The 24,854-nt window shown below is 45.4% G+C and overlaps 1 protein-coding gene across 3 annotated transcripts in view; it reads left to right on the top strand.

The window, feature by feature from the left end:
* rfx2 (regulatory factor X, 2 (influences HLA class II expression)) overlaps positions 1-24,854 on the top strand; it is an 81,471-nt gene that overhangs the window by 13,923 nt on the left and 42,694 nt on the right. For 2 of the 3 annotated variants that reach the window (XM_084310522.1, XM_084310520.1), the window contains exons 2-5: positions 9,518-9,629; positions 11,965-12,054; positions 18,310-18,392; positions 20,871-21,156. In XM_084310522.1, coding sequence (XP_084166648.1) covers positions 9,525-9,629; positions 11,965-12,054; positions 18,310-18,392; positions 20,871-21,156 — 564 coding nt within the window. In that variant the 5' untranslated portion in view covers positions 9,518-9,524. The remainder of the gene's footprint in view (positions 1-9,517; positions 9,630-11,964; positions 12,055-18,309; positions 18,393-20,870; positions 21,157-24,854) is intronic. The other variant, XM_084310521.1, reaches the window with a different exon arrangement.

Below are 24,854 nucleotides of genomic sequence, written 5' to 3'. Positions count from 1 at the left end.
ACAGGTTGTGGTAGTGACCAGAGGTGGTGGAGAGAGAGAGAGAGAGAGGGGGGGGGGGTAGGATCAGAGGCTGGGGTTGGCAACGTTTCTCTTTCCATCTCTCTTCCCCCTCTCCATTTCCCTCTCTTTCCATCTTTTGTTCTTTCTTTATCTATCTTCCTCTTCTCTCTGTTTTCCTCGCCTTATCTCTTTTTCTCACCCTGTTTACCCCTTCATCCCTTCCCTCTATCTTTCTCTCCCATCTTTCTCTCCCCTCTCTCTCTCTCTCTCTCTCTCTCTCTCTCTCTCTCTCTCCAGTCCTGCCATCTGCAGACCCCAAGAGCTGCTTTGATTGGATTAGCCATGAATTAATGAGACAGACTTGAAGAACAGCATCGGTTGTGGAAATCTCTTATCATATCTTAATTCGCTCTTTGTGCCAGCACGTGCGTGCCTGTGTGTGTGCTCTCCATAGATAGTTTTTTCCCCTTAATCAAATCAAAGAAAAGGAATGAAAAGTGAACCTGAGTTTCTTGAAATAGGAAAATGATCATTGAATAACGTTTCTTATTACATTCATGCACGTCTGTCTGCACCAGCCATAACTCTTACAGTTCTGATCCTATTTGGTTGAAACTTTGATTATTTCACTTGAATTAATTCCCATCATTGCCCGTTGAAATCAATAATGGGGGTAAACATAAAAGCAAGAGGGCACTACTACACAAAGCCTCACCTAGACTCCTGTAATCAGCTCTCCAAGTCAGCCTCGTATTGTAGGTGAAACACCTGTGCAAATACTTTCCCCCCGGCAAATCTCTTGGTTACATCAATATGGTTTGTAGATCAAGTATTGATGCCCATGTTAAATGCGTATTATAAGTTGAGAAATCCAGTGATCTAGGAATCAATATTTTTTTCCCAGCAGATTGTGTTAGCTAGACAACGTTGTGTTTAAAGGTGACTTATTTTGAATGTTCGCAATTTGGCCAAACGAGATGGCTGGTCTACCGTAGAGGTGGAAAAGGTGAGAATTCAACTTTATTTACAAGTGAAATCCAAATAAATTAAGAGGGAGACAAATTTAAATAAGAGACTAGAAGCAGAATTGGAGATGACTGTGGTGCGTTATCAGGTGCGCCATTACGGTTCATAAACGGACGGGTTCCAGTGGTTGCGTGAGTGCGCGTGCACTGCAGTGCGCACAGCTGTCGGACAAAGTTGAGGTAAATTCTAGTGAGGCGTCTTTCATAGTAGTCTTCCAACCAATTTTAGTAGGTGTATATAGCTGTTGTTACCAAGATGGGTCGGCTTTGCCTGCTTACGTGGGTGGAGCCATCTCTGAGTGTCCTTCTTAGTTAGTGAATAAACTGGGACTAAGAAATGTTAAAGTGTTAAGCAGTAACCTGTCACTATTCTGCATTTTTAAATTACTGTTGGACATCATGCCATCATCATGGACATCATTACTTTTTAATACATTTAAAATAATTTTTTTTTTACTTAAACAATGATGACGTTTCAGGATGCACACGCAATTTGGTCTCATGGAATTCTCCGGGGACAGTCTGGACGACACATATTTTTTACAACCTGTCCGTGTTACTTTAGCCTCTCTTACCAGAATGTCCCTAGAGACCTAGTGTCTCTCCCCTAGCGGGAAAATGGCTATCGATCTGCTTTCTCAGTAAAGATTAGGCTATATTGCTAGAATGAACTCGTACAAAGAAACTCGTGTTAAATCCTCATCAGAAACCAGTCACTTTCTCGAGTAGCATTCAATCCTTTCAACAGAAATTAATTCAAAAGAAAGTTAAGTCAATCTGAGTTTCTCCTAATAGGAAAACAGCCATTGAATGAAAGATTAAGTTAAGTTAAAGAGATAAAGATTCTATTGATTGAGTGAGTAAAGCATGCATATGGACGAGTCGAGTCCTCAGAAACATGTTGATTGTCCTGGGTGTTCATACGTGTTTACTGTAGGGATCTTACGGGTAGGGGCGGGGGTGGACGGGGTTGAATAGACCAGGGGGACGAGACAAAGTGCAGGTGGCTCATCCGTAATAAAAGCGGCGCTGTGCAAATGTCTCCCACTGACGTCCCCTCTTAACAGCAACAAGTGTCTCTGCTTTATTGCCGCGCTGGTTGTAAAAGACAACCGAGCGCTCTTGAAGTAGCTCTAGTCTCTCCTCCAGGTGCCTCTCTCTGTCCGCACGGTCTGACCTGCATAGGCTGCCAATCTGGGGGAGATGGATTTGGCCGTGTCGGTTCAGAGAGGGGCGTTCGCCTCGCTGATGATTTAAACATTCCTCCCTCATTTGACCACCGAGAAAAGGGAACACTTCACTCTTGTCCTCTTCAATCACGTCTGAAACCAGCGGCGAGTCTCAACATTCTTTGTGGAATCTTTCCGCCCGGCGGCGGCAGGGGCACGTGGACGAGTCTGCCCTCTCCTGTCTTCCCTCCGGTGTCAGAAATTAATAGCTTACATATTTATTGTTGTAAGTTCCTGCTTAGCGCGTTCCTGCTTAGCGCGAGATAGAGGGATCAGTTGGGGGGGATGGCATTGTTTGGTTTGGGAAGTATTCTGTTGGTTGCATAGCAACAGGCTCCTGGAAACGGGAGTGGACAGTGTTGCCACTAGCAACTGTTGTTGCTCTGCAAACAATGTGGGCCAGTGCAAACATGAGCCAAGAGACTGTGGGCTCCTGGTTTTAATTGAACATCTGTATGTGTTTTTCTGTGATGGAGCACTGTTTAAGTTAGATTTGTCAGTAGCAGATGTTTAAATCTTGCCCAGACTTCCATATTTTAGCAGCAGGTAGGCGATAGGGTTATTGCCATTTTATAGAGCTTTAAAATGGCAGAGTTCTTAAAAATATTTTCATTTCCTTTAAAACTCAGGTGACTCTCTAATCGAGGGGGAAATGGGTCCACTCATGTAATTGTCTTAATTGCTCATTTGACATTTGCCTGAGTGAAAATGGGCTCATTTCTTTGGCTTTACGTGTGTGTGAAGTTGTCTCAGGCCTGGAAAGAGAAAAGGGCTGTAGCTCTAAAGTGAAGCGCAGTCCTTTCACAGTAGGGTTTCTGCTGCGGTCCACCGCCTCTCCTGCTGCCATCTGCTTTTGTACCACTCATGGCTGCTGGTGGGGAACTTGTGTGGCTTTTAACTTTTGCTGGGGACTGAGTTATTCTCTCTCGCTCTCGCTCTTGCTCTTGCTCTCGCTCTCGCTCCAGTTCCAATGCTTTCGTACACTTCACCGTTCCTCCTGAAGGTGGCTCTTTTAATTGAGCTTTTATGGATGAAAACATGCTGGTCAGTCAATGCTCAGTTTTATGACTCCCTGGCTGTCACCCAACCCCTCTCTCTCCCTCCCCCTCCCACCTCCCTCCCTCCCTCCCTCCCTGCCTGTCTGCCCCTGACACCCATTCCCTTATAATGCAAAGAAACCCTCAGGCGCCTCTCTCTCTCCCTCTCTCCCTCTCACCCTCTCACCCCTCTACAGTGAAGTTACAATGCAAAGGAAACAAGTCCAAAGATAATTAGGAGGGATTGTTACAAGTATATTCATAACACCCCATGGACAGATTCCTTTAGAAAGATATGACGCCTTCCTTTGGTCAGAACACCAGGGCTGCTATTAAAACATGTTATACATTCAATAAAAAAAAGAATTGTCCTTAGATATTTGCGCGCCAGGAGAAAAGCATGGTTTTAGAACGGTTGTAGAATAGGAGGGATTCCCTGCCCATAGTCTGGAAGGTCCTCACGGAAGTGTGCTAATTTCCCCCCTATCTTGACAAGTACACTGGAGAGAGAGACCGTCTCTGACAGACTGGATGTCACAGGGAAAGATGAACCCCCCTCCCTCCCCACTGTTGGATGTTTCCCCACATTGCTAGAAAAAAAGGCTAACTAAGTAAATACAAGTAATAAAAAACAACCCTGTATCAAATTCACTCACGAACACATGCAGCCGCACACACACACACACACACACACACACACACAACATGCACGTGCACACAAACGACATGCAGCCGCACACACACACCAACATGCACGTGCACACAAACGACATGCAGCCGCACACACACAACATGCACACACACACAACATGCACATGCACACAAACGACATGCAGCCGCACACACACACACAACATGCACATGCACACAAACGACATGCAGCCGCACACACACACACAACATGCACGTGCACACAAACAACATGCAGCCGCACACACACACAACATGCACGTGCACACAAACAACATGCAGCCGCACACACACACACACAACATGCACGTGCACACAAACGACATGCAGCCGCACACACACAACATGCACGTGCACACAAACTACATGCAGCCGAACACACGCAACATGCATGTGCACACAAACAACATGCAGCCGCACACACACACACACACAACATGCACGTGCACACAAACGACATGCAGCCGAACACACACAACATGCACGTGCACACCAACGACATGCAGCCGCACACACACAACATGCACGTGCACACCAACGACATGCAGCCGCACACACACAACATGCACACGCACACAAACGACATGCAGCCGCACACACACAACATGCACACGCACACAAACGACATGCAGCCGCACACACACAACATGCACGTGCACACCAACGACATGCAGCCGAACACACGCAACATGCACGTGCACACCAACGACATGCAGCCGAACACACGCAACATGCACGTGCACACCAACGACATGCAGCCGAACACACGCAACATGCACGTGCACACCAACGACATGCAGCCGCACACACACAACATGCACGTGCACACCAACGACATGCAGCCGCACACTAGGGCTGAGCCCAAACGTTCGGACGTTCGAACCTTCATTCGTTACGTTGGCATTCGAATTCTAAATCAACATTAGAATTTAAAATTTTTAATATTCATTTAAACCAATGGGGTTTTTCTTCACAGTTGCAGATAACGATTAGGCTACACTAATATTATAGTATATAATAAAAGAAAACTGAGTTATATTCATTAAAGAAAGTTTAAGATTTTGTTGGGCTGGGGCTTCTCCCTGGGCTGGGTCTGGAAAGTTGATTTAATAAAAAAAAGGCTGATTTAATCAGATTAATCACTTTATTAAAATTGAGGATTTAGTTTGAGGATACAAAAAAAAGATAAAAAAATATTAAAATTTTTTTTAAGTCAAAACGAAGGTTAGAAAAACCCTGACGAAGTTCGAATCCCAAAAACAGGCTTCGGGGACAGCCTTACCGCACACACATGCACATGCACGCGCACGCAAACGACATGCAGCCGCACACACACCCTGTAGCCTATGATGAATAAGTAGCTCAATAAAAGTATTTTTGTACAATAAAATGTTGAACCCTTCCTGCTGACCTTGTAACTTCGCTTTGGATTAAGCGTCAGCTAAATGACTAAATGTGAAAATGTACTAGAAATGACACTGGGAACAGGGTGGAAAGGAACAGCAGCCCCAGCATGACGTAAGAGCCAAGCGGCCGCCGTGTCAATGTGGTCAGTCGGGGATAGAGGCGAGACTGAGGTCCCACTAGAACCCAAACTGATCCCCGTCCTTCCACTACACTTGCGTGATGCTAACTTAAGAGAGCAGTGTTTACATTTAGTGGCACATTCCGTCTCTCCTAACCTAGCCTCATGGTGTGAACGATGACGAGGCAGCGATTGACACATGTCAGGAATTTCAACATGGGCCTCCTCCGCTCAGCTCATTAGTCACGTAGTCCTGAGCCACGCTCATTAGTCACGTAGACGAGAGAGCCGCGTCTTTTGCCCGTGGCGAAATCTCCACGCTGGGAACATGTCAGCGGCGACACACCCAACTCTAGTCCTGCTAAGAATCACGAGATTTCACAATCCGTCTGTGTGAGAGGCTTTTGGTTTGTTCAGGTCGACTGCAGGTATACATTGTAGTCTTTTGTTTAGAACAAGCGATCCTCCTCCACAGTTGCATGCCTGGTATTGTCAGGCCTGGGGATATCCTTCACTCACCAGCTCACAGGCCTGAGCGAGGCCCACGCCAAAATGAACACTCACCACAGAAAGGGCCAGGAATCACTTCTGTGTGTCAGAACTTAGTGTGGAACAGCTTTGTACCAAGAGCAGGTCTGAGTTAGGATATGGACTGCTGCTGCTCGTCTTGGGAGAGACGACAGAAAAGCCTTTACCGCACCTGTTGCTCAAACATGAACCTGTGGATCCTTATGGTCTAAGACTTAATCTGTTGATAATGTACCTTGTAGCGTAAGCGCTGCGGCGAGAGCTTTAGGCAACGCTACAGTGAATTAGAAGCAACGCTACAGTAAGCAGTGTCTTACAGTGTTTTGCTGAGGACTGAGTGGTCTTGAATCATGACTAACATTCAGGTTAGGCTCATCAAGCCATCACGTTAACAATTTGGTTTGTTTTTATTGCGACACTGAAACCAGCACATAATGTGTGATAAGCTGCCACCAGTCTGGTTGCAGGAAACCCCACCGTTCTTACCGTTACTCGCTGCCATTTACCTTCATGCACGCCTCCCAAGCCACGTGTCGCGTCGGGTGCAAACAGCACACTGTTTAGTGTTTACCATAACACGTCACTTCCTGTTTTATCATGCCTTCTTCCAAACATCGCCATGTGGCAACTTTCTGGATTGCATACGTTGGTCCCTACTCCCTAGATGCCACACGCAGCACGTTCCGTGATAATCAAGTGAACAGCCAAGGATGACAGGAAAAAGTTACAAATGGGTGGAAAATCCAACATGGCAGACAGGTGGATATGTACAAGGCTTCCTGTCTATTGGACTTGCAGTGTATAAGTTGTGGGTTTTAAGAAGTTCTACATTTTGATCTTTTTGACTTAAAGAATTTCTTTTTCGAAAAAATAATAATATATATATAGCCTATAGCTAAATATTTTTTTTTTTGTTAATTTTGTTCATTCACGTATATGTTTAAGGAAACCAACAAACAGTTATAATCTTACACATACATGTGAAACTGTAAAAAAATATATATTTAAAACTTTTTATTTCATAAAAACTATTAATTATTTAAGATCGATTTTTCTCATAGCTACGAGTAATCGATTACTCATGCCCATCCCTACGGTACCAGTTCCTGGAATTCGGTATCGGTGCCCAACGGTACCTTTTTTGGGGTATTTAACTTGACGATTATAGTTTATTTCAAAAATACAGAAAGAAAATACATTTGAAAAAATCCAAACTTCTCAATTTCAACATTATTTATTTAGAACATTTTGCTATTTGTAACACATCACACAAAATAACTCGCATGATCATGTATTGTGTTTTTAAATGTTTAAATATCAACATTATCTGGCCATCCTCAGTAAATATTATCAAACTCCTCTGACCTCATCTGGTCTTTCCAAAGACCCAAGAGATGGGACAGTAATATATATATTTGTGAAAAAGGCTCCCTCTTGTCTAGTATATTACACTCTTATACTAAACATGTAATGGTACTAAAATGTGGTACAGCTCGGCAACTTTGGAACAGTTGATTACTGCAGTGCATGCTACTGGCATGGTGTCAGCAGTTTTTTCTTCTTCTTACAGTCAACTGGAAGCGGCACTAGTATGTTCCAATGAGTGATCTTGTTTTCTCAAGGACAAGGAGGCTGTTTGCCGTCTTGAGCAGGTTGTGTCTTGTGATCCTTTCGCTGTGTGAAGCAGCTTGTTACTGTGTGTCTCCTTCAAGTACTGACTCATGTGTGGAGGTGGACTCATTTTAACTGCTGCCTTTCTGAGAAGAGTTACCCAGAAAAAAAACGTATCTGTCAAAGAGTTTGTATTTGGTAAATGGTAAATGCCTGCATTTATATAGTGCTTTTTTTCCTCACATTTTACCCATTCACTCACATTCACACATAGATGGCGGAGGCAACCATATCTGCTCATCGGGAGCAATTAGGGTTTAGGTGTCTTGCTCAAGGACACTTCGACACGCTGCCTGGGAGGAGCGGGAATCTAACCGGGAACCTCCGGATTACCAGACGGCTGCTCTACCTCCTAAGCCACTCGTATTTGTAATGTCATCTACCCATCTAATCCAATTTACCCGCCTACATCTCTCTCTCTTCTCTCTCTCCTCTCCCTCGTCTCTTCTTTCTCTCCCCTCTCTCTCTCCTCTCCATCGTTCCTCCCTCTCCTATCTCACTCAACCCCTGCCACATCTCCTCCTCTTGTTCCCATTCTCTGCTACTCCTCCTCTCCTCTCTGTGGCCACACTCTAAAGTTCCTGTGCATGAGCTTTAAAAAGAAAAGGGGAGTGGAGGGGGGAAGGCAGAGAGAGGAGGGGGAGAGGAAGGAGGGAGAGGAGTGAGTGGGGTGGGGGCAGAAGGAGGAGGGGAAGGGGTGAGAGTTAGGGGTGGTCGTCATGGATTCCTCACCATAGCAACCGACAAACGTTTACAAAGCATTGAGGAATTTCCTCATATCAGCTGGATTATTGGAGCCCCCAAGAGAACGGTTCTCATTGGAAACAAACGCTGGAAATCATCAGGAACTCTGGCGGGGGACCGAGCCCCACTGCCATTTAACCCCCCCAACAGCACTTTTTATTTTTTTTTAAAGAGGAATGGGGACGTTTTTTTTTTTTATTATTATTCGCTCGCTCCCCCCACGCAGTTCTATTCTTCTTCTCGTACCCCTCCTTCACTCCTGCGCTCCTTCCCTCTCTTTCAGAGAACCAGCCTTTGTGTCACTCCCATTTTTAGCTTACGATTCCTTTACTATTCCACTCACATTGTCACCCAGTTGAGAAGCATAGGGTTCGGTGAGGATGTGGGCCCAGTCTTCAGGGGGGGGGGACATGACAACAGTAAATAAGGTCCTACTGGTTGCCCGGTTTTGCAGTAGAGTTTTCCATCTGGTTCTAGCGAGGGTTTCTCTTCGTTTGTCGGGTCTCTGGGGGCAACTGGGGCGCCTGACACATGGTGCCAGCAGCTGATCCACAGCAGCACATTGGTGACAGTCAGAATAGCTAAATATTCCACCCCCCCTTACTATCTAACACAGTCCGATAAGAGGATTTGAAAACACGACTTCACAATCAAAGTTCTCCATTTGACATAGAAGTAGCCGGCCCAACCCATGTCACTTTTTCTTGGTGAGAAGGCAAACGAGCCCAGGTTAGACTGTCTGGGAAGGGCCCAGTAGGAGTAGCGATGTCCGTGTTATTACTCCAGGAGGATTGCCGGCCTCCAGGGCTCTGAGAGATTGACTGACTCAGCTCGACTTGGCAAAGCCACAGGCCCCCCGGGCCTTTGTGAACGGCCTGGCGCCTCCAAGAGGCAAGGGGGTGAAAAGAGCAATTTATTTGGCGCGGCCATCTGTCCCTGTGGATGGCGTTGGAATTCTCTTATCCTGTTCTTTCTGACTGTGATGTTCGCGTTGTGAGTTTTTAAAGTTCTGTCTGGAATGTCCCCATTATAATATATGTATTTTCCTCTCCTCTCTCTCTCCTGTAGCCCCAGCATGCAGAGTCCAGACGGAGGTTCGGACTCAGGGTCCAGCGTGACGCTGTGTACGTCCACGTCGGCCCAGGCCCCCGTGGTTCAGCCTGTGCCAGCCTCACAACAGGTAGGAAGAGTCTGGGGTTTCCTCTACTAATCGACGCACAGCCCTTTGCATTTTGTTGCCCTAAAGCTTTAGGTTTAAGTTTCACAGCAGTAGTAATACAGTGTAATAAAACAAACAAACAAACTGTAGTAAATCACGGTAGTAATAATAATAATAATAATAATAATAATAATAATAATAATAATAATAATAATAATAATAATAATAGATTGTATTACAAATGGTATCGCAAAGCACTTTACACTTAAAGTACATGGACAAACACAGTTGGACATACACAGTACATGGACATTCACAATGACAACATGGTGGGGATACTACAGAGAAAGGGAGACAGTTTAGAGACAAAACAGAGAGAACATTTAAATAAATAAATATAGGTGAGTTACTTGTAAATATTCTGAATGCTTTTTGACAATAGAATATATAGACATGTCTATAGACAAGTGTTACCTGAATCACAATATAGCCCTGTGTCAACTTGCAGTGCTTAATATATTTCAAAACATTATGAATTGTAGTAGTGTAGCTACTAGCTAATGCTTCAAACGGGGCTTCCAGTTACGGCAACGTTAAGTTAGAGACAGAAATTATTATTATCTTCCTCTCCTGTGGAGCTAATATGCAGCATATACTTCTCCATCCCAACAGCAGGTGCGCTCCTGCCCTGAAAACCCCTCTTACCCCAGCTAACCCCTCTTACCCCAGCTAACCCAGGCCTCTTACCCCAGCTAACCCCTCTTACCCCAGCTAACCCAGGCCTCTTACCCCAGCTAACCCCTCTTACCCCAGCTAACCCAGGCCTCTTACCCCAGCTAACCCCTCTTACCCCAGCTAACCCAGGCCTCTTACTCCAGCTAACCCCTCTTACCCCAGCTAACCCAGGCCTCTTACTCCAGCTAACCCCTCTTACCCCAGCTAACCCAGGCCTCTTACCCCAGCTAACCCACGCCTCTTATCCCAGCTAACCCAGGCCTCTTACCCCAGCTAACCCACGCCTCTTACCCCAGCTAACCCAGGCCTCTTACCCCAGCTAACCCAGGCCGCTTACCTCAGCTAACCCCTCTTACCCCAGCTAACCCAGGCCGCTTACCTCAGCTAACCCCTCTTACCCCTCTTACCCCAGCTAACCCAGGCCTCTTACCCCAGCTAACCCAGGCCGGGGCAAGACAAAAAAAGGACAATATTGTCCACAGAATCCACAGAAACCAAAACGGTTCATATTAACAGTAATACTTCCGAGCAGCTCCACTGATGGGCAGGAGACTAAGGAGAGCACGAGGGAGAGTGGCGAGTCAGAATGAAAGCCCCCCCCCCCAGGAGCGGCCGCAACCACGGAAGAAAAAAAAACCTCCCGCCTCAAACATAACATACCAGACCTGCTCGCATCTAATTATCAAAGACCAGAAATGGTCTGAGAATAAAAGTGTTGGCAGGGGAGGCTGAACGTCGCCATCCTCTCTCCCACAAGCACTCCCTCTGAATATGTCAGTTAATTGACAAAAAAAAAGAAAAAAAGACATTGAAACGTTTGAGTTTGCCCCGTGCTCTAAGTAACCTCGGAGGTCAAGAGCTTCTGCTGTCCGTTATGTTAACAGCTGGACCTTGTTAGCTGAGACCAGCAGCTCTTGTAGGTTGGTCGGTTGGTCTCTACAGAAATGTCCCCACCATCTACCGGCCACAGGTTTCGCCCTAGGAGGCTGAAATCAGGCATGGAAGTCAAGTGTGTGTTTGTGTGTGTTTGTGTTTGTGTTCATGCCAAGCGGCTAAAAGGGGGCGTGGTAATGCCTCTCACAAAAAGGTTGTGGCTTTTGTGAATTTGAGCTTGTTTGTGTTATAATGTGCACGCCTGTCTGCAGTTCCATGGTGCCGCCGCCAATTTGTAGTAGCATACCCTCCAAAATATGAATCGACACTACACTACCGGCAAAAAATTAGTCTCTGTGATTTGCGAAGTAGTGACAGGGATTTTTTTTCACTGATTTCCACTGATCATCCTGCTTAAGTTCTCAGTTGAACAGTATGTGCACTCCTGGGCCAAACTGTCACAGCTGAGCTTACATGTGACTGTTGTGTCTGTTTCATCTATGGAGGCCTGTATGTGACTGTGTTGTAACTGTTTCATCTATGGAGGACTGCATGTGTGTTGTGTGTGTTTCATCTATGGAGGCCTGCATGTAACTGTGGTGTGTGTTTCATCTATGGATCCTGTGCCTGTGTGTGACTGTGTTCTGTGTGTTTCATCTATGGATGCCTGTGTGTGACTGTGTTCTGTGTGTTTCATCGATCTATGGAGGCATGTGTGTGAGACTGTATTCTGTGTGTTTCTCTACAGAGAGTGCTGGTTCAAGCCACGGGTTCGGCTCAGAAAGGAGCACAGGTACAGCAGCTTTCAGTACCAAGGGTCCAACAGGTACCTCAGCAGGTACACACACACACACACACACATACACACACACACACACACACACACACACACAGAGGTGGAAATAGAAACACTGCCAACCCCAGCCCCCCCCTCCCCCCTCTTGCTCTCTTATTTAATTCCACAATTAAAAGAGTTAAGAGTTGGATCATCATGTGTTACACCAGAGTAGACTGCTCTCATCATGTTTACACCAGAGTAGACTGCTCTCATCATGTTTACACCAGAGTAGACTGCTCTCATCATGTTTACACCAGAGTAGACTGCTCTCATGTTTACACCAGAGTAGACTGCTCTCATCATGTTACACCAGAGTAGACTGCTCTCATCATGTTTACACCAGAGTAGACTGCTCTCATCATGTTTACACCAGAGTAGACTGCTCTCATCATGTGTTACACCAGAGTAGACTGCTCTCATCATGTTTACACCAGAGTAGACTGCTCTCATCATGTTTACACCAGAGTAGACCGCTCTCATCATGTGTTACACCAGAGTAGACTGCTCTCATCATGTGTTACACCAGAGTAGACTGCTCTCATCATGTTTACACCAGAGTAGACTGCTCTAATCATGTGTTACACCAGAGTAGACTGCTCTCATCATGTTTACACCAGAGTAGACTGCTCTCATCATGTTTACACCAGAGTAGACTGCTCTCATCATGTGTTACACCAGAGTAGACTGCTCTCATCATGTTTACACCAGAGTAGACTGCTGCTCATCATGTTTACACCAGAGTAGACTGCTCTCATCATGTTTACACCAGAGTAGACTGCTCTCATCATGTGTTACACCAGAGTAGACTGCTCTCATCATGTTTACACCAGAGTAGACTGCTCTCATCATGTTTACACCAGAGTAGACTGCTCTCATCATGTTTACACCAGAGTAGACTGCTCTCATCATGTTTACACCAGAGTAGACTGCTCTCATCATGTGTTACACCAGAGTAGACTGCTCTCATCATGTGTTACACCAGAGTAGACTGCTCTCATCATGTGTTACACCAGAGTAGACTGATCTCATCATGTTTACACCAGAGTAGACTGCTCTCATCATGTTTACACCAGAGTAGACTGCTCTCATCATGTTTACACCAGAGTAGACTGCTCTCATCATGTTTACACCAGAGTAGACTGCTGCTCATCATGTGTTACACCAGAGTAGACTGCTCATCATGTGTTACACCAGAGTAGACTGCTCATCATGTGTTACACCAGAGTAGACTGCTCATCATGTGTTACACCAGAGTAGACTGCTGCTCTCATCATGTTTACACCAGAGTAGACTGCTCTCATCATGTGTTACACCAGAGTAGACTGCTGCTCTCATCATGTTTACACCAGAGTAGACTGCTCTCATCATGTTTACACCAGAGTAGACTGCTCTCATCATGTGTTACACAAGAGTAGACTGCTCTCATCATGTTTACACCAGAGTAGACTGCTCTCATTATGTGTTACACCAGAGTAGACTGCTCTCATCATGTTTACACCAGAGTAGACTGCTGCTCATCATGTGTTACACCAGAGTAGACTGCTCATCATGTGTTACACCAGAGTAGACTGCTCTCATCATGTTACACCAGAGTAGACTGCTCTCATCATGTGTTACACCAGAGTAGACTGCTCTCATCATGTGTTACACCAGAGTAGACTGCTCTCATCATGTTTACACCAGAGTAGACTGCTCTCATCATGTGTTACACCAGAGTAGACTGCTCATCATGTGTTACACCAGAGTAGACTGCTCTCATCATGTGTTACACCAGAGTAGACTGCTCTCATCATGTTTACACCAGAGTAGACTGCTCTCATCATGTGTTACACCAGAGTAGACTGCTCTCATCATGTTTACACCAGAGTAGACTGCTCTCATCATGTGTTACACCAGAGTAGACTGCTCTCATGTGTTACACCAGAGTAGACTGCTCTCATGTTTACACCAGAGTAGACTGCTCTCATCATGTGTTACACCAGAGTAGACTGCTCTCATCATGTTTACACCAGAGTAGACTGCTCTCATCATGTTTACACCAGAGTAGACTGCTCTCATCATGTTTACACCAGAGTAGACTGCTCTCATCATGTGTTACACCAGAGTAGACTGCTCTCATCATGTGTTACACCAGAGTAGACTGCTCTCATCATGTTTACACCAGAGTAGACTGCTCTCATCATGTTTACACCAGAGTAGACTGCTCTCATCATGTTTACACCAGAGTAGACTGCTCTCATCATGTGTTACACCAGAGTAGACTGCTCTCATCATGTTTACACCAGAGTAGACTGCTCTCATCATGTTTACACCAGAGTAGACTGCTCTCATCATGTGTTACACCAGAGTAGACTGCTCTCATCATGTTTACACCAGAGTAGACTGCTCTCATCATGTTTACACCAGAGTAGACTGCTCTCATCATGTGTTACACCAGAGTAGACTGCTCTCATCATGTGTTACACCAGAGTAGACTGCTGCTCATCATGTGTTACACCAGAGTAGACTGCTCTCATCATGTTTACACCAGAGTAGACTGCTCTCATCATGTGTTACACCAGAGTAGACTGCTCTCATCATGTGTTACACCAGAGTAGACTGCTCTCATCATGTTTACACCAGAGTAGACTGCTCTCATCATGTTTACACCAGAGTAGACTGCTCTCATCATGTTTACACCAGAGTAGACTGCTCTCATCATGTTTACACCAGAGTAGACTGCTCTCATCATGTGTTACACCAGAGTAGACTGCTCTCATCATGTGTTACACCAGAGTAGACTGCTCTCATCATGTTTACACCAGAGTAGACTGCTCTCATCATGTTTACACCAGAGTAGACTGCTCTCATCATGTGTTACACCAGAGTAGACTGCTCTCATCATGTGTTACACCAGAGTAGACTGCTCTCATCATGTTTACACCAGAGTAGACTGCTCATCATGTGTTACACCAGAGTAGACTGCTCTCATCATGTGTTACACCAGAGTAGACTGCTCTCATCATGTTTACACCAGAGTAGACTGCTCATCGTGTGTTACACCAGAGTAGACTGCTCTCATCATGTTACACCAGAGTAGACTGCTCTCATCATGTTTACACCAGAGTAGACTGCTCATCATGTGTTACACCAGAGTAGACTGCTCTCATCATGTGTTACACCAGAGTAGACTGCTCTCATCATGTTTACACCAGAGTAGACTGCTCATCGTGTGTTACACCAGAGTAGACTGCTCTCATCATGTGTTACACCAGAGTAGACTGCTCTCATCATGTGTTACACCAGAGTAGACTGCTCATCGTGTGTTACACCAGAGTAGACTGCTCTCATCATGTGTTACACCAGAGTAGACTGCTCTCATCATGTTTACACCAGAGTAGACTGCTCATCATGTTTACACCAGAGTAGACTGCTCTCATCATGTTTACACCAGAGTAGACTGCTCTCATCATGTGTTACACCAGAGTAGACTGCTCTCATCATGTTTACACCAGAGTAGACTGCTCTCATCATGTTTACACCAGAGTAGACTGCTCATCATGTTTACACCAGAGTAGACTGCTCATCATGTGTTACACCAGAGTAGACTGCTCATCATGTGTTACACCAGAGTAGACTGCTCATCATGTTTACACCAGAGTAGACTGCTCTCATCATGTGTTACACCAGAGTAGACTGCTCTCATCATGTGTTACACCAGAGTAGACTGCTCTCATCATGTGTTACACCAGAGTAGACTGCTCTCATCATGTGTTACACCAGAGTAGACTGCTCTCATCATGTTTACACCAGAGTAGACTGCTCTCATCATGTGTTACACCAGAGTAGACTGCTCTCATCATGTGTTACACCAGAGTAGACTGCTCTCATCATGTTTACACCAGAGTAGACTGCTCTCATCATGTTTACACCAGAGTAGACTGCTCTCATCATGTGTTACACCAGAGTAGACTGCTCTCATCATGTTTACACCAGAGTAGACTGCTCATCATGTTTACACCAGAGTAGACTGCTCTCATCATGTGTTACACCAGAGTAGACTGCTCTCATCATGTGTTACACCAGAGTAGACTGCTCTCATCATGTGTTACACCAGAGTAGACTGCTCTCATCATGTTTACACCAGAGTAGACTGATCTCATCATGTTTACACCAGAGTAGACCGCTCTCATCATGTGTTACACCAGAGTAGACTGCTCTCATCATGTGTTACACCAGAGTAGACTGCTCTCATCATGTTTACACCAGAGTAGACTGCTCTCATCATGTGTTACACCAGAGTAGACTGCTCTCATCATGTGTTACACCAGAGTAGACTGCTCTCATCATGTTTACACCAGAGTAGACTGCTCTCATCATGTTTACACCAGAGTAGACTGCTCTCATCATGTGTTACACCAGAGTAGACTGCTCTCATCATGTTTACACCAGAGTAGACTGCTCTCATCATGTTTACACCAGAGTAGACTGCTCTCATCATGTGTTACACCAGAGTAGACTGCTGCTCTCATCATGTTTACACCAGAGTAGACTGCTCTCATCATGTGTTACACCAGAGTAGACTGCTGCTCATCATGTTTACACCAGAGTAGACTGCTCTCATCATGTTTACACCAGAGTAGACTGCTCTCATCATGTTTACACCAGAGTAGACTGCTCTCATCATGTTTACACCAGAGTAGACTGCTCTCATCATGTTTACACCAGAGTAGACTGCTCTCATCATGTTTACACCAGAGTAGACTGCTCTCATCATGTGTTACACCAGAGTACAGTACACTGCTGTTTACACCTGAGTACATTGCTGCTCATCGTGTATCTGTACGTGTATCATGTATGTACTCTCCCTCTTATGTTTACTCACCTTTATATATACTATTCTTTAATATTTGTATAACTTGTACATTTGTTATCTGGCAATGCTGCTTTGATGCCCTAATCTAGAAGTACCTTATCTGATAGTCTAGAAGATGGAAATCCTGCATGATCTGGATTTTTTGTCGCTTGTTTTTTCTTAATCCTTGAAGTGTCTAGTTTAAGATTTTAACAGGTAACTGGTTGAAATAATGTCCCATGGAGTTTATTTTTAACCCTTTATTACACCTATCCTGAACGAAAACCTGAAAAAGAAAACAGCATAACTAACATAATTAAAACATTTCCCCAAACAATATTGACCCAAGGAATTCAGTCAAATTGTATCATGCTGTTATGCCATAAATATTGTAGATTTTGTGTAAACAAGGCCAAAAGTGGAAGACTAATGTGAAAAGACTAATTCGTACTACATAGACAAATTAACACATTTTCCTATACAATTTGAAATCCAGTGAAATATGTTTTGTTAAGGTTCAAACAAAGTACTATTACAGTACATCTTCTCTGTTGGCACAACATTAAAACCTAAACTACTAATCATCATCATCATCATCATCATCATCATCATCAAAGAGATCGTCAAAGTCTATCTCTCCAATCTCCACCCTCATCACACTCGTACTCTCCATCCTCCTTTGATGATGATGATGATGATGATGATTAGTAGTAGTTTAGGTTTTAATGTTGTGCCAACAGAGAAGATGTACTGTAATAGTGTTTGAACCTTAACAAAACATATTTCACTGGATTTCAAATTCTATAGGAAAATGTGTTAATTTGTCTATGTAGTACGAATTCGTCTTTTCACATTAGTCTTTCACTTTTGGCCTTGTTTACACAAAATCTACAATATTTAGGGAATAACGGCATGATACAATCTTTATTAACATTGTATTTCCAATATTAACCTCAAATTGATCTCATCTGATTTGAGTAAAGTGGGAAAATAGAGATGTGATCTAAACATTTTCAGCTTTTTTTGCATTTTCTTGTCCTGAAATAGAATCAAGATGTGTTTGGATCTTAAAAATAACAATTTTACTGAATTCCTTGGGTCAATATTGTTTGGGGAAATGTTTTAATTTGTCTCTATATGTTGTTAACTTCAAAAGTTATGCTGTTTTCTTTTTCTTCTTTTTCAGGTTTTTGTTCAGGTTAGGTGTAATAAAGGGTTAAAAATAAACCCCATGGGACATTATTTCAACCTGTTACCTGTTAAAATCTTAAAATAGACACTTCAAGGATTAAAAAAAAACAGGTGGCGTAAAAAAATCCAGACCATGCAGGTGGCCCTATGTTTCCATCTAGACTAATGTGATCTTGTTTGAGGTGTGGGTTTGGTAGGTACTGAGTGTTTATTCTGGTGTGTTTCTGTAGGTCCAGCAGGTCCAGCATGCCTACCCGTCCCAGGTCCAGTATGTGGGGGAGGGAGGAGATGCAGTTTACACCAACGGAACCATGTAAGCAGCATCAAGTCAAAGTGTAACTGCTTGTGTTTGAGTCCAGTTCGGGCCCGTGTTTAATTTCTTTCTCCTCTCTGTATAGAAGACCCTTCTTCAATGGAATTGCGTTGCTAGGGAACAGCTTGGGCCCAAATGATTTCCTGTCAGCTATTGTATTAACAAACACTGCAACAGGAAATAAACTTGGGCCCATTTAGAATCGTGATGTAGTTAATTATATACTGGATGAGGGAAAATAGATTTAATGTTTTTGTCCCCCTTTTCCTTTTTTTTATAAAAAATTTGTATTTGTATTATCATTTATTTTAAATTATTTTATATATATATAGCCAATGTAACATAGAAAGTTTCTGAAGTGTTTTGAACAGTGTTTCTTAAACTATGGCTCGGGACCCAAAATTGGTTAAATCCGGTCCCAGCTTTATAAGATTACCTATATGTTTCAATGCGACTCGATCCCAGAGTGAGATTTAGTCAGATCAGACCAATGGCATGTGGGGGTCAGGGGACTATAGCCCCTTCCAGATGGAAGCTTGTCAAACTCACTATGAAGGGGATACAAAGGATCCGACAATATTTGCGGAGCCTTGTCCCTATTCCGGAGTACATATAACTCCCTATAACTTTACTGGCCATTAGGGTTGCCACGGTGATGTGGAATTTCCCATGACTAATAAACTAATGACACCACCGGTATTACCGGGCATGACACACGATATCTGTAGAGTGCTTAAGTAAGTGTAATATTGAACAGTGTTGTTTTAAAAGTAAAAGTCCAGGAAGATGGTAACTGTCACCCTGTGCTCAGTGATGCAGTGAGGCACATTGATGCATTGTAAAGTCTGATGGCTGTCGGAATGAAGAACTTCCTGTGCCGTTCAGTGCTACATTTAGGGAGTGTTAGTCTAGCACTGAACATGCTCCTCCTGTCAGCCAAGTCTGTGTATAGTGGGTGGGAGGGGTTTTCCCTGATGGCCTGGAGCTTAGCAAGGCTCCTCCTCTCCGCCACCATCGCTAGAGTCCAGCTCCACCCCAACCACGCTACTGGCCTTCCTGACCAGCTTACCCAGCCTGTTTGCGTCCCCCGCTCTCAGTCCGCTGCCCTAGCAGGTCACAGCGTACAAGAAGGCGCCCGCCACCACCGACTCATATAACATCCCCAACATCCTTGTACACACATTGAAGGATCTCAGCCTTCTGAGGAAGTAGAGTCGGCTCTGGCCCTTCTTGTACAGTGCCTCTGCGTGTTTTGCCCCGTTCAGTTTGTTGTCGATGTGCACACCGAGATATTTGTACACCTCAACCATGTCCACATCAACTCCCCTGATGGATACGGGGGTCACAGGTGCACTCCTCCGTCCTCCCCAGCTCCACAACCAGTTCCCTGGTCTTCGCCACATTTAGCTGCAGGTGGTTTTTATCGCACCATGTGACGAAGTCCACTACTTGGTGATAAAACACAACTTTGAGGAGCACCTGTGTTTAGAATAGTCGGCTCTGACAAGGTGCCATTAACAGAGACTTTCTGAGGTTGATCAGTGAGAAAGTCTTTGATCCATAATATAATTCCACCATTAATACCAATATTTAGATAACATATGTGTTGTCATTGTGTTAAATGCTGAACAAAAGTCTAAAACTAAATAAAACTCTTTTAGACAGCTAGTCTAAAAGAGTCTAACTAGTCTAAACTCTTTGAATTGACTAGTGTGAGTGTTGCATCACCAGTGCCCCCGTCCATGTTTATAAGCACCAGACAGTTGGATATGGCTGCTGTCAGGTGGTCGACTATGAGCCTTTTTAGGTACAGGGATGATTGTAGACAATTTCCACGTCCGGGGTACAACATGTTCATCAAATAAATACTTGAAAAAGAACCACTGACAAAGAAAACACACACACGCACAAAAAAGCGCTGTAGCTTTGATTCTGAATCGTGACCAGTTCTATATGAATTGCTTCTGTATGATCATTGGTGAATAAACAGCAGCGCTTTCAAGGCTGCTCTGTTCACCCGCTCCCCTGTATAAGACCCAGCTGCTTTTAAAGTGCTCCCAATGAAAGCCCCATAAGAGCTAATTGAATGCAGTGTGATTTTCCAATTCAATGTGCAATAAGCGCCTCAGCCAAGAGTAATGCGATAATAATAATATTACTCGCTCCGCAGTCTCTGTAAGTCCAAGTGTTGCATCACAGTATTCTCACGATAGGCACCTTTTACAGCTAGTGGAAGTCATTACCGTGTGCGTCGGCTGTGGCGGCCGCTCTGTCATAAATACCAGTTTCTCTACCAAAATGCCTTTGTTTTGGTAATGTAAGAAAATGCAATGGAATTTTTATGGGGAGTGAATTTCAGCATTTCTGTTCTTTCTTTTCTTCTTTTCTTCTCCAGGATTTTATATTATTTGGATATTATCTCCCATTTCTAACAAAGAAAACATGTCTCTCTCTCTCTCTCTCCCTCCCTCCCCACAGCCGGTTCACGCCCACCACGGCATACTCCTACAGCCCAGAGGCCCAGCTGTACGGCCAGGGGAGTGGAGGGTCCTACTTTGACTCGCAGGCCGGGGGGGCCCAGGTCACCACCGTGGTCTCCTCCGCCAGCAGCGGGATGTCCCCGCACAGCATGGTGGGCATCGCCATGGACGTGGGCGCCAGCCAGGTCATCTCCAGCGGGGGGGGCACCTACCTGATCCACGGAGGGGGTATGGAGTTCAGCCGCCACCCGGCCTCCCACTCTGCGCGCTCCTCCTCGGCTATGGTGAGCAGAGGCGACACACACACACACTCAGAGGCAGGGATGAACCCACCCAAACCACTAATGTGCAGATCATAGAAACATAATAATATATAGAAGAGACACTCCTGTACACATCAGCACTCTCAGTCGCTAGAAGCGCTGCTGGACCGTGTCGCCTGCTCCGCGCTACCTTTGACTTTCTCTGAGCACTTGCAGCAGACGTCGGCAAGTAGCGATAAGCCTGAACCCCCTGAAACTACCCCCGCAATACTACACCTACTGTAGACCTCAGTATATTTTTACTGTATATTTTATTCCATTTTTATTCTATTTTACTCTACTCTTATCCTAGGCAACTTGATTTGATTCATTTTATTATTCTAATTCGTAACCTGTTCTGTTTAAATGTTGAGCGATTTGCAGTGTCAAATTTCCCACGGGATAATAAAAGTATTTCTATTCGATTCTATTCTATTCTAAACCTTCTGTCACATATAGCGGCTAATGGACTAATCATAAAGAGATAGAACGTAGACATGGGGCTAGATATAGAATCACCAAAAGAGCGCCACATTGAACGGTATTTCAACACGACTTCTTCTGACGACAAAGCAGTTCTAACATAATTTTGTTCAACCATCACCACCCGTACACGTGTCAAGGAATCTTGAGCGTGTGTTTGTGTGCAGCAGGTATAAACAAGAACCCAATAAATGACACAAAATATTTTTTATTGTCCGAAATGTACAGCAACCCCCCCCCAAAAAACAATGTTTAGCGCGACACAACCGATGTGCCTATCACACCTTGCATCGTGTCTTCCTGCGATGTCACCACCGCGCTGAGCTCATGTGCACAACGTCGATATGATATTCAGGCCTGGCGCTCACTCACGCTGGGACATTAGCAATGGAATAGACTCTTTTCTTTAAGTCTGTGAGGGATTTCCGTGGACTGGTATTGTAATAGCGGAGGGGAAAACGCTGTAATGACGGAGCGTAATCCCTCCAGAGACACAGAAGGCATGTGAAGGTCAGTCAGACTGTTTATACTCCAGGGATTATTGTTTTTCTTCCATGTCCCGCTGTGCTACGGAGGGTCCAGATTAAAGTTTCCTCTCTCCAGGCTGCATAAATCATTAGTTAGTAGTTACACACACACACACACACACACACACACACACACACACACACACACACACACACACACACACACACACACACACACACACACACACACACACACACACACACACACACACACACACACACACACACACACACACACACACACACACACACACACACACCACACCACACACTAGTCACCCTGCATAGCCAACATCCTTGCCAACACATGGGCTTGTGTCGCGCATGTGGGTGTCATCGCTACTGCCTAGTCTGCTGACTGCCTTGCCTGCCAGAGGAAGAGAAAATGTTGAATTTGGAAGCGTATTTAAAAATGGCTGCTTAGCATAGCAGCATAGCTTCAACTTCAGTTCACCAGCCTCAGTGCATTCTCATAGTGGGGGGGGGGGGTGCTGCAACATCTGCTTCTTTAGTGTGTACAGTGTGGCTCATAAGAATAGGCTATGGTAGTGAGCATACATATAATATAATCCTCCTGTACAACGTCACCTATCACCCCAAACACAATCTGAACGACAAAAACACAGTTGATTTTCTCCATAGACAAGAAAAACACAGTTGATTTTCACCATAGACAAGAAAAACACTTTTGATTTTTCCCTATTGTATTTTACAAATTTTACAAAAGTTATTGGGAGGTAATTTGTGATGATAATAAAACAATTCTGACAAATCGCTAGTTTTCGGAATCACGACAGGCTCAACGTCTGCCCTGAAGAGCCGAGGTGACATATTTCAACTTCTACCGCAGGGCGTTCATTCTGCCGCTGGTGCTGGCAGATTGTTATCGTCATCTCTCATTCAGAAGTTATGATGTCTGGTTCACCGTCTACTGCCACAGTCTGAAGCAGAGCTGTAATACCTTATGTGAATACATACTGTACATTTTTTAGTTAATGCATTTTTTATTTTATTTATGCACAGCAGTGTTTTGAAAATGTAAAGAAACCATTTGGAATGAAATGGCACAGTGACAAATATAATTACAAGATAACAACATAAAAAGATATGTCGGATCATACTGTGAGTCCTACTGGAAATACCATCAAACACTTTGTTTTTACCGTCGAGTATCATATGGCGATGTGATATTGGCGTAATATCACCCCTGGCCCTAGTCTGAAGGGGGCGGAGAGAGAGAGGGGACATGGAGGAGAAGCAGGGAGTCTGGACGACCCCCCGATGCAGAGAGAGAGGGAGGGAGGGGGGAGTCTGGACCATAGATATATATAGAACACTAGATAGCTTACCCGCGCTGCCGGCCAATGGAGAGCAACGTCGTCGTAGGGCGGCCATCTTGCCCCAGGCAGCTCAGCTACTGATAACATTAACGTCTATGGTGCATGTACTATTTAAATAACCATAGATTGCTCAATTCTTTACCGATTTTCAAACGGGTTGGTTTGCTATAAACATCAAAGATGTAGTTATGATACTGCATACTTAGAAAAATGTTTTATTTTTTTTAAAGATGTTTTTTTACAAACCGCTTGAATCATAGCCACGTTAATAATGCGTGTAATAAACCAAACCGTTTGTAAATCCGTCAATATTTCAGCGAGTTATGAGTATTTTTGTCTGTGCAGCTCACTCACCCTCACTCAAGGCTGACTGGGGCAAGATGGCGGCGGTTCAGTGATGCTGGTGACTCCGCCTTAAGCTATCTAGTGTTCTATATAGATATCTATGGTCTGGACGACCCCCCGGTGCAGAGAGAGAGAGAGGGAGGGGGGAGTCTGGACGACCCCCCGGTGCAGAGAGAGGGAGGGAGGGGGGAGTCTGGACGACCCCCCGGTGCAGAGAGAGAGAGAGGGAGGGGGGAGTCTGGACGACCCCCCGGTGCAGAGAGAGGGAGGGAGGGGGGAGTCTGGACGACCCCCCGGTGCAGAGAGAGAGAGAGGGAGGGGGGAGTCTGGACGACCCCCCCGGTGCAGAGAGAGAGAGGGAGGGGGGAGTCTGGACGACCCCCCGGTGCAGAGAGAGGGAGGGAGGGGGGAGTCTGGACGACCCCCCGGTGCAGAGAGAGAGAGAGGGAGGGGGGAGTCTGGACGACCCCCCGGTGCAGAGAGAGGGAGGGAGGGGGGAGTCTGGACGACCCCCCGGTGCAGAGAGAGAGAGAGGGAGGGGGGAGTCTGGACGACCCCCCGGTGCAGAGAGAGGGAGGGAGGGGGGAGTCTGGACGACCCCCCGGTGCAGAGAGAGGGAGGGAGGGGGGAGTCTGGACGACCCCCCGGTGCAGAGAGAGAGAGAGAGGGAGGGGGGAGTCTGGACGACCCCCCGGTGCAGAGAGAGGGAGGGAGGGGGGAGTCTGGACGACCCCCCGGTGCAGAGAGAGGGAGGGGGGAGTCTGGACGACCCCCCGGTGCAGAGAGAGGGGGGGAGGGGGGAGTCTGGACGACCCCCCGGTGCAGAGAGAGGGAGGGAGGGGGGAGTCTGGACGACCCCCCGGTGCAGAGAGAGGGAGGGAGGGAGGGGGGAGTCTGGACGACCCCCCCGGTGCAGAGAGAGGGAGGGAGGGGGGAGTCTGGACGACCCCCCGGTGCAGAGAGAGGGAGGGAGGGGGAGAGAGAG

Source organism: Notolepis coatsorum, assembly GCF_963971535.1.
Source record: "Notolepis coatsorum genome assembly, chromosome: 3".
Classification (NCBI taxonomy): Eukaryota; Metazoa; Chordata; class Actinopteri; order Aulopiformes; family Paralepididae; genus Notolepis; species Notolepis coatsorum.
Note: the sequence above shows the minus strand (reverse complement) of the source record. Positions and strands in the feature narration are given on the sequence as shown.